The 11,347-nt window shown below is 39.3% G+C and overlaps 2 protein-coding genes across 2 annotated transcripts; one reads left to right on the plus strand and one right to left on the minus strand.

The window, feature by feature from the left end:
* Window positions 1-3,014: 3,014 nt before the first annotated feature.
* LOC140815988 (uncharacterized) lies at window positions 3,015-5,075 on the minus strand. Its single transcript, XM_073175054.1, has 2 exons — window positions 4,094-5,075; window positions 3,015-3,844 (listed from the first exon to the last, which is right to left on the minus strand). The coding sequence occupies exons 1-2, from the start codon at window positions 5,073-5,075 to the stop codon at window positions 3,015-3,017; spliced, it is 1,812 nt and encodes a 603-aa protein (XP_073031155.1).
* Window positions 5,076-9,569: 4,494 nt separating this feature from the next.
* LOC140817051 (VQ motif-containing protein 20-like) lies at window positions 9,570-10,414 on the plus strand. The gene has a single exon (XM_073176616.1). It carries the CDS (start codon window positions 9,595-9,597, stop codon window positions 10,222-10,224), a length of 630 nt encoding a protein of 209 aa, XP_073032717.1. The 5' UTR covers window positions 9,570-9,594; the 3' UTR covers window positions 10,225-10,414.
* The last annotated feature ends 933 nt before the right edge of the window (window positions 10,415-11,347 follow it).

Genomic DNA, 11,347 nt, shown 5'->3' on the forward strand with positions numbered 1-11,347 from the left:
GTTCTTACTAGGCCTCGCTAAAGTTATACGCCTTCCGAACGCTATAAACATTCAACGATGTGTCTCTAATGATCTATAATCCTAGTCCCTCTCCCGAGTTATAAGATTAATCAAACAACAAACAATTTATGGCCAGTAAATTGCAGTGCAGTAAACGCAGAGAACACAATTAAACGAAAGCGGAATTCAATCACATAAACAACGGTGTCAAGTCATCGTATCAACAGAGTTACGTCATTCTCTAGAATGGGAATTTAGTTCATCACGAAATATAGATAAACACAATGCATGTTTGTTGATTCAGACATTGAGTTACACGAAAATATAAAAACGAAAGATAAAAGACAAATCCGAAGTGTCGTCTCTGTGTCCAGATCCGTCGTTCTTCGTATCTGTGATCGATCTTCGCGTTCCGGATCTTCGTCTCTTGATTTCTCCAGCCCTCCGAGGTGTTTTCTCTCCCAAAACGGCTGCCCCCTTTCTGACCTAGCTCGCGTGTATTTATAGATTTTGTGAACGCCGCCGCGCGCGCGGTGGCGCGTGATGTCGCGCGGCTGCGCGCACGCTTCTGGTCGCTGGCTCTTTTCTGCGCGCGGCTGCGCGAAATGTGGCGCGGAGGCGCGCAAGCATCTACCATCTGCTGTGTGTTGGCTCGCGCGCGGTTGCGCATGAAGTCGCGCGATGGCGTGCTCCTCTCGGGTTTGTGCGCGCGGTAGCGCGTGAAATGGCGCGATCGCGCGCGAGCTGCTGTGTCTGGTCGTGCATGTGTACGCGCGGTTGCGCGTAATCTCGCGCGCCCGCGCGCCAGCTTCTGTGCATTCTCCCCTTCTGTGCGCGCGCGGGTGCGCGTGATGTGGCGCGATGGCGCGCGATTCACTGGTCTTTCATTTGTATGGGTGTGCGCGCGCCTGCGCGTGAAGTGGCGCTGCCGCGCGCACACATCTGTCCGGTGATGTGCTCGTGGTCGTGCGCTTCTTGGTCCACTTGGCCTCGTGTTCGCTATTTTCTCCATTCCTGAAATGACAACATAAACAAACCAAAAACGCATAATTCTGTTCGAAACAAGCATAATTCAAAATGGATTTAAATGTAAATTAAGTGCAAATCTTGCACTTATCAAACCCCCCAAACTTGAACTTTTGCTAGTCCCGAGCAAAATGAGATAAAAACAGGAAGTTAATTAACAAGAAAAGAAACTCTTAAAAGTCATGGATTCGCAAGAAGTGATATTGGCCTCAGATTTTATCCATTTAATGTAATTCACGATTTCCCAAGAGTCACGTGTGTGTGTGATATGTCAATGTTTATTTACCCAATCGAATGCTCAAATAAAGTTTTCATACCCATTCGCCTTACAAACTCAAGAAATCATCAGCTCAGTGCAGCTCACATTTCATTAAAATTCAAATTCACATTCATAGATCACAAAGGTCTTTATCGGTGTTCAATTGGCTCAATAAATATTCAACAGAAGTATACCAAAGATGAAATCACACCATGAGATGCTTGCATGCAAGTGATTAAAGTCTATACTCGTTGACAATGTTTTTCAGGTATCCATAGGCTTGACTTGAACAACTTTTCTCCACTAGTATATTGGATAAATGTGACAAGGTTAATAGGTCTTGTAGGCTTGTAACGTTAGGCCACGGCTCATGGCTACAATAAAAGGTATGGAATTCAAAATTTGAGAGAAATAATCGAATCTTTGTCAGGTTCGCTAGCATTTCATTCATCATCTCTTTATTGTTTTCTTCCCAATCATATCCTCTATTTTCCACTTTTTTTTTTCACCACTTTTGTGTGATCCTTTTCATTGTTTTTTTTTTTATTCCTCTTTTCTTTGCCAACTCCTTTTCGCACACTTTAATTTTTCTTTTTCTTTTCAAAGAGCATCTGAATCATTACAACACCAATGAATTTATTTCTCTCAAAAGCAGGCAGGAAATTAAGTGTATAAGCTTCATTTGGTAGTTGCTGTGGGATATAGAATAGATACAAGTGGGGGCTAATTGTATGTCATTGACACACACCACTTGATTTTTTAGTAGGCTCAAAATGGGACACTAGGGATATTTCATGTTCATTTGATAGGCTCGAAGGCTCAACGGTTTCAAAGATCGCCTAAATCATTCATATGTCACATATTATCCGTATTTCGCCTCGAAAAGTGTTCAAACAAGTTCTAGCTTACCGTCAATCCATTAGTCAACTCATACAAACCAGTCACATGCAAATTTCAATAAAAATGGTAGATGAAATAGGTGCACGAAGAAAATTTAAGCATCTCAATTAACTTGAAGCACAAAGGGCTACAACTGACAGTAAACAAAGAACACAGGCCCAAAGATATTGTGAAAGACTGCCTAGATCATTTCTATGTTTGTGAAAGTGTCAATCAATGTCATGCAAGAATTACCAAGAATCAGATATATGTCGTCTATTTAGCATCACAGGCATACAACTTGTCTCTAAGCAACAATAGTATCAATAAACACGACAGTGCAAAATATTTGTGACTCCTAGGTTCTCATGAACACATATAAATCTCATGACCACAATTCAATTTTCATCATCGGCCACACGGTTTACTTATCCATGACTTTTCCTATCAAATCTAGCATGCAATAAAAAAATCAAACTAACTACTGATCGATAAAACAAAAAATTAAAAAAATTTGCAGAAAAATTCTAACAAGCAATGAGCAACGCAATTTTACCCTCCCCTAAACTTAAAGTATGCATTGTCCTCGATGTATAGAAATAAAGAACACAACACATACCTCGCGCACGAGTGTCAAAACTCGGGCGCTCGAGTTGTTGTCCGCAGCATCTGAGTCATCCATTTCCATGGGCTGCGGAGGTGATAGATCTGGTGGTGGGTAAAATTAACAACTAATGACGTAAAATAAAATAAAATAATAAAAAAAATGAATGCTAAAGAAAATAAATTGTGGGTTGCCTCCCACACAGCGCTTGGTTTAACGTCATCAGCCCGACTATACCAATCCTGTTCATGGTGGATCGTATGATATCTTGGATGCATTTATTTCCACCAGCTGACCTTCAACTTCCATGGTCATCTTTCCTCGTTTCACGTCAATAATAGCTCCAACAGCAGCCAATAATGGTCGTCCTAGAATGACTTGAACGTTTTGACTGTTCTGAATATCAAGTACCACAAAATCTGCTAGAAGCCTTATTTTATCAATCTTAAGTTCAACATCTTCCACAACACCCAGCGGTGTCCTGACCGATTTATCTGCCATTTGCAAGCTTAGTCCTGTGGGCTTTATCCTGCTCAATCCAAGTTTCTCGTAAAGAGAACTTGGCATTATATTCACGCTCGCTCCTGAATCACATATAGCATTTTCCACCAATTTACCCCCTATTTCACATGGTACTACAAATTCTCCGGGGTCTTGTAGCTTCTGAGGGAGATTTCCTTGCTTCTCCTTACAATCTCCTCCATTAAATACCACATCTTCCTGCTCTGCAGACTGAATATTAGAATGTAGGGTCTTGAGATCTTCAAGACTTTTTTTCTTTTTAAATTCAGCTTGTAATTGTAAAAATCTCTGAGGATAGGGAAGTAAGGAAATATCAATGCATTGATTTAAATCATACCTCTCAGATTTCTTACCTCGGGTTCTTTTGCTTGGAGTTGGCTTCTCATTCTGAACATGTGTGAGTTCAACCTCTTTCTCTTCGCTGCCTACCACACCAATCTCTTCATGCTGCATAAAAATGGCATTCACCTCTCTCAGATTTGGATCTGCAGTCTTTTGTGCTGCGCCCGACGGTTGAGACGTGAGTTGCTTCGTTATCTGCCCAACTTGCGACTCTAGGATTTTCAACGAAGCTCCAATATTTGTCATGTGTGTCTCGAGGTTGTCAAGTCTAGACTCAGTCCTAGCCATCCTCTTGCCAGATTCAGAAACGAATGTCCCAACTAAATCCTCAAATGACGGCTTCCCTTCCCCATTTGATGTATTGAACCCCGGTGGAGGATTCAACACATTCTTATTGTTTGCATATGAAAAATTCTCATGGTTCCTCAAATCAGGATGATAAGTGTTAGGGGGAGGGTTACCTCTGTAGCCTCCATAGCCACGATTGTTAATGTACTGAGCTTCTTCCACAACTGGCTCTTCCGCAGCAGTTACCAAAGCTACATCAGACGTAGATTGGCCTGGCTTGTTCATCGCTGCAATTTGTGCTGTCAATGCCGAAACCTGTTCAGTCAGTGATGTGATCGGGTCTACGGCATACACTCCAGCTGTTCTCTGTACTCCTGATCTCTCACTTGGCCACTGATAACTGTTGATGGTCATCTGTTCAAGTAATTCATAAGCTTCATCAGGTGTTTTAGAAAAAATAGTACCTCCGGCGGCTGCATCCACATTGCCTCTAGTTGGCCCATCCAGACCATTGTAAAAGAGCTCAATCTGAACCCATTCTGCATATCCATGATTCGGACACTTTCTGAGCAGTTCTTTGTATCTCTCCCAAGCCTCATATAACACTTCAAATTCCCTCTGCCTGAAGTTAGTGATGTCTATTTTCAGCTGAGCAGACTTGGCAGGAGGAAAATACTTTGACAGAAATTTTGTGACCAAATCTGCCCATGTAGTAATACTCCCTAGCGGCAGAGATTGGAGCCAGCTCCTTGCCTGATCCCTGAGAGAAAACGGAAACAAACGCAATCGAATAATTTCGTCAGAAACACCATTAATTTTTACCGTGTCCGTGATCTCTAGAAAAGTCCTGAGATGAAGATGGGGATCTGCTGTGGCTGCACCTCCAAACTGGTTCTGTTGAACCATGTTGATCAGTGCGGGCTTTAGGTCGAAGTTATTAGCAGCAATGGTTCCACGAGCTATTCTAGAATAGTGAGCGTTAATGACTGGGCGGAAATGTTCTCGGATTGGCACCTCTCGTGGGAGCTCGTTCTGATGATCTCTGTTTTCGGCCATTTCTTTAATCTCCTCTCGTCTTGCTTTCCTTAATCTCCTGGCAGTTCTTTCGATTTCAGGATCAAAAACCAGCAAGTCGGGATTTGTATATTTTCGCATGCACTGTAAAAACAGAGAAGATTATAAAATAACAAAGTAAAACAATAAAAATAAACTCTAAATTAAAGTCAAGTCTACTTGGTAACAATACTGATATAAATTCAAATTTGACACTCCCCGGCAACGGCGCCAAAAACTTGGTGCGTGTTTTCACTAACGCAAGTATACGGTGTCAAGTTTTAGTACTGGTTAGAGTACATGTATCGATCCCACGAGGAGTGTGTATAAAAATGTATATCAATTCTTGTAATTAAAATAGCCTAGACTTTATCTAGAAAAATCAATAATCAGTTTTGTTTGTTTAAACGAATTAATTGAAAGCAATGAATAAATTAAATCACCGGATTGAGAGATAATAATGAGAGAAAGTATCTAGAGAAATGATTTCACAAAGTTTCCACGATAATTATTCACAGTTTAATTTATATTCCTGAATTCCAATCGATTAATGGCCAAGAACACTTAGATTGTTTTATTCCCCCTTTCCCAAGTGACGAATAAAGTGTATCTATCAACTTCGATTCAATTATTCCTAATTAGAATCTACGTTTCATAGATAAGAGCATACAATGTTCTTACTAGGCCTCGCTAAAGTTATACGCCTTCCGAACGCTATAAACATTCAACGATGTGTCTCTAATGATCTATAATCCTAGTCCCTCTCCCGAGTTATAAGATTAATCAAACAACAAACAATTTATGGCCAGTAAATTGCAGTGCAGTAAACGCAGAGAACACAATTAAACGAAAGCGGAATTCAATCACATAAACAACGGTGTCAAGTCATCGTATCAACAGAGTTACGTCATTCTCTAGAATGGGAATTTAGTTCATCACGAAATCTAGATAAACACAATGCATGTTTGTTGATTCAGACATTGAGTTACACGAAAATATAAAAACGAAAGATAAAAGACAAATCCGAAGTGTCGTCTTTGTGTCCAGATCCGTCGTTCTTCGTATCTGTGATCGATCTTCGCGTTCCGGATCTTCGTCTCTTGATTTCTCCAGCCCTCCGAGGTGTTTTCTCTCCCAAAACGGCTGCCCCCTTTCTGACCTAGCTCGCGTGTATTTATAGATTTTGTGAACGCCGCCGCGCGCACGGTGGCGCGTGATGTCGCGCGGCTGCGCGCACGCTTCTGGTCGCTGGCTCTTTTCTGCGCGCGGCTGCGCGAAATGTGGCGCGGAGGCGCGCAAGCATCTACCATCTGCTGTGTGTTGGCTCGCGCGCGGTTGCGCATGAAGTCGCGCGATGGCGTGCTCCTCTCGGGTTTGTGCGCGCGGTAGCGCGTGAAATGGCGCGATCGCGCGCGAGCTGCTGTGTCTGGTCGTGCATGTGTACGCGCGGTTGCGCGTAATCTCGCGCGCCCGCGCGCCAGCTTCTGTGCATTCTCCCCTTCTGTGCGCGCGCGGGTGCGCGTGATGTGGTGCGATGGCGCGCGACTCACTGGTCTTTCATTTGTATGGGTGTGCGCGCGCCTGCACGTGAAGTGGCGCTGCCGCGCGCACACATCTGTCCGGTGATGTGCTCGTGGTCGTGCGCTTCTTGGTCCACTTGGCCTCGTGTTCGCTATTTTCTCCATTCCTGAAATGACAACATAAACAAACCAAAAACGCATAATTCTGTTCGAAACAAGCATAATTCAAAATGGATTTAAATGTAAATTAAGTGCAAATCTTGCACTTATCAGATACTAATGAGTTTTTTTTCGAAAGCGAAATGAGAAAAATGAAATAGTAAGATATAAAGCTCGACTTGTTGCACAAAGTTTTTCTCAAAGACCTGGAATTGATTATGAAGAAACGTATTCTCCCGTGATGGATGCAATTACGTTTCGGTATTTGATTAGCTTGGCAGTATCTGAAAATTTATAAATGCGTCTTATGGATGTTGTTACAGCTTACTTATATGGATCACTTGATAGTAATATATATATGAAAATCCCTGAAGGATTTAAGATGCCTGAAGCACAAAGTTCAAAACCCAGATAATGTTATTCTGTGAAATTACAAAGATCATTATATGGGTTAAAGCAATCCGGTCGAATGTGGTGCAATAGACTAAGTGATCACTTGATGAAAAAGGGATATGTAAATAATTCAATATGCCCTTGTGTTTTCATTAAGAAAACAACATCCGGATGCGTAATTATTGCTGTATATGTTGATGATTTAAACATTATTGGAACGAATAAAGAAATTCAAGAAGTTGTGTCATACTTGAAGGAAGAATTTGAAATGAAGGATCTTGGAAAAATCAAGTATTGTCTGGGTTTACAAATTGAACAAAAAGAATATGGAATGTTTGTTCACCAGACAAATTATACAGAAAAGATCCTTAAACGTTTTAATATGGATAAGTCAAATCTTTTAAGTACTCCAATGGTTGTTAGATCATTAAACATAGAAAAGGATCCATTCCGACCATGTGAAGAAGATGAAGATATTCTTGGTCCAGAAGTATCATATCTAAGTACTATCGGTGCCCTTATGTATCTTACAAATTGTACAAGGCCTGATATATCTTTTGCCGTAAATTTGTTGGCAAGATTTAGCACATATCCAACAAAGAGACACTGGAACGGAATTAAACATATATTCCGTTATCTACGAGGAACGACAGACTTGGGACTTTTGTATTCAAAAGATGCTAATCCAAGTATAATTGGTTATGCCGATGCTGGATACTTATCTGATCCACACAAGGCACGTTCCCAAACTGGATATGTATTTACTCGTGGAGGCACTGCAATATCTTGGCGTTCACAGAAACAAACGCTCGTAACAACTTCATCAAATCATGCCGAGATTATTGCACTACATGAAGCAAGTCGTGAATGTGTGTGGTTAAAATCAATGACCCAACATATCCAAATTTCATGCGGATTATCATTCGATGAGAAGCCTGTGATACTATATGAAGATAATATTGCATGTGTTGCTCAAATGAAAGAAGGATATATAAAAAGCGACAGAACTAAACATATTCCTCCTAAGTTCTTCGCATTCACCAAGGAACTTGAGAAGAATAAATGTATTGATGTTCGTCACATTCAATCAAGTGAAAACTCATCAGATCTCTTCACAAAGGCACTTCCTACGCAATATTCAGAAAGCACATATATAATATTGGGATGCGCAATCTACGAAATTTGTGAAGAATTGTTCATGTCAACATCAGGGGGAGTTTACGTTACTGCACTCTTTTTCCCTTACTATGGTTTTTATCCCAATGGGTTTTTCCAAGTAAGGTTTTTAACGAGGCAGTACAAAAATACGTAATGAAGACATCATCGTATCATGATCATCATCACAAGGGGAGTGTTGAAAAATAATTTAAAATGTGTGTATTGAATATTTGAATGTTGAATATTTGAATGTTGAAAATAAGAGTTGTAAATATTGAAAATTAGTGTGTGATGATGTAGGTGATGATGAATTTTATTTTTGGATTATGTGTAAAGAAACTCTATAAATAGATCTCTCATTTGTGAAGAAAATCACAATTGAGTAGAGAGAAAAATATTATAAAGTGTGTAGTTTGGTAAATTTTGAGAGTTTGAGATTTTTACTTTTTACCATAAATTTTTACTTTTTCACAACAGTAATCTATATATGTTGTCAAATTTAAGTTTTATTCTTATATATTTCAATTTTTAATAACTCTAATTTTTTTCAATGGTACTCATGCTTATATGACATAACACAATTTAGCACTATGTTGATTGATTCCATGTCGCCGCTAAGCCTAAAAAAATATGGTTTGGCCGATACAACGTCAACATTTGAACCAAAATAGCCAATAATTAAAATTAGTATACCAAACCAAAATTTAAAAACTTGCTAGACCAAAACCCAAAATTGGATAAGTTAGAGGATAAAAAAACATTTTCCAAAAAAATATTATTCATCTTATGAAAAGATATGCCTAAATCATTGATGATATATTCTTCAATTTTTTTTTTATGACGTGAAAATCCACTGTCGCTATCTTTGATTGTGCATCGGATAAACTATCATACTAACACAATATCTTGCAAACCACAATTGACAAGTTTTATGTGACAAACTCGTTGGAGAAAGTGTTGATAGAGGGAATCGAACATCTTACCATTGGCCAAGAGAAATATTCTATATATTTTCTTGCTTTAGACATGCCTAAATCACTAAGGATATATTCTTGTTTTGAAGTGCAATTTAAAGTGAAAAATATCGCTTCGTTTGCTTAGCTTCCTTGTTAGTAATTATATAAAATTGAGTTTAATGGATTTATAGTAGTTACGTTGTTTAATTAACATGTGATAATACAAAGAGTAGCTGGGAGCTGCCACCCGCCAGCTACTCCGTCCCCACCCGTGCGAGAATGAAGCCCATGCTGGCAAATGTTATACTGATCCAAAACTGATTTCCGCTAATTCATGGTCAATTCGTTGAAAAAATATTTAAACCCTTTATATATACACATAGACAGAGACTGAAATTCCATTTAACTTCCAATTTTGTTGTGAAATAAGAATCCATGAGTCCTACGAAATTTCAAGATAGTGAGGCTCCGAAAGGGTTGATGATCAATTGTAATCCCCGCCAATCACCGTTACGAATCAATAGAGATTCCCATGCAATCCACAAATCACCTTCTTCGCACCAGCCACTCGTCGAAAATGCAAGCGTTCCTGCTCCCAAGAGTCAAACTAAACGACAACCCGTGATCATATACACGCACTCGCCGAAGGTAATCCACGCTCAAGCTAGTGATTTCATGGCTTTGGTGCAGAAACTAACGGGATATTCGCGTTCGGAGGAGGAGGATGGAAGATCTATCGTGAAACCGGAGATGACGACCAAGGACGAGGAGAACGATTGTAGGGTTAAGAATGTTGTTGGGTACGAGGATCATGAGACGTCATCGTCGGTCTTGACGGACGAGAAATATGTTAATGAGTTTAAGCCGGAGACGTCGATAGTGTCGCCGCCATTGTACAACCATATGCCTAATCCATACATTGTCGAGGTTCCATTTTTCGCGCCGAATTCGAACGAACCGTACATGTGTTCATCCAGGGCTGGTTCTGTTTTCCATTCTTCTATCATGGGGAACCCCATTTCTCCTTCCTTCATGGATTACATGAAGGGATTCCCTGAATTCTGAGAGTGTGTCGGAGATGATGAAGAGGGACTATTAATAATTTTTTGATGGATCATTGAACACTATTTGCTATTCTTATACAGAGTTTTCTACTTAAAGTGACTGAATTCTTTCCGTTTTTCTATTCCACTTTGCAATTAAGCTTAGCTTATTGTTCAAATAAATTCTTCTATAAGAAATTATTCAATTTAAATTCGACAATATAGGCTTTTGATATTCCGATAGGTTAAAAGCTGATTTTAATGCAATAAATTGACTCTTTTTTTTTTCCATTTTGTTTGAATTTTCAATCTCCTCAGCTGGCTGTTGGAATTTGTTTGTACATAGAAATATCAAAATGGGTTAGGCCTGCCCGTCGTATAAAATGAATGAAATGTGTTGACAATTTTTCAATCCACCAAAATGACAAGCTGACCCATCTCGTCACCTAAAATATGTGGGTTAAGTTTGTAATTTCTCAACCCATCAGAAAAGCCGAACAACACGTCTGATTAGGACGTTTTGACATATCTATTTACAAGACAACAAGGCAAAAACTTGTATGAGACGGTCTCACAGGTCGTATTTTGTGAGATTGATCTTTTATTTGGGTCATCCATGAAAAAGTATTAATTTTTATGCTAAGAGTATTACTTTTTATTTTGAATATCGGTAACCAGTCTTACAGTTAAAGATTCGTAAACCGTCTCACAAGAGACCTACTCAACAAGAAAAGAGTTTTGTTTAGATTAGAGTTAACGGAATGACCTCTGCTTACTTGTGATACTTAAAACACGTGTATTAAATAAGAGTTTGTGACAATTTTAAAGTATCAAATATTATTTGGAAAAAAAAAGTTAAAAAAACGCGTGAGTAGCAATCTCATATTTCTAAACTCCATCTAAATTTTCACGCTCGGAGATCAATGAAAAGTTTAAGCATGAAGTTGAAAATGGGGACAACGCAAAAATAAGAAGATTACACACACAAAAACAAAAACAGGAAATATGTCATATAGTTTGAAGCAAAGATTCACCGGTAGCACTAGTATAATTTTGATACTTGTTGTCTAGGTTATGTTTTTTTCGCATCGAATTCGAGCTAAACCTTGATTTATTTATCAAGGGTTATTTTATTTTTTTAGTTC

Source organism: Primulina eburnea, chromosome 16 (genome assembly GCF_022965805.1).
Source record: "Primulina eburnea isolate SZY01 chromosome 16, ASM2296580v1, whole genome shotgun sequence".
Taxonomy (NCBI): domain Eukaryota; kingdom Viridiplantae; phylum Streptophyta; class Magnoliopsida; order Lamiales; family Gesneriaceae; genus Primulina; species Primulina eburnea.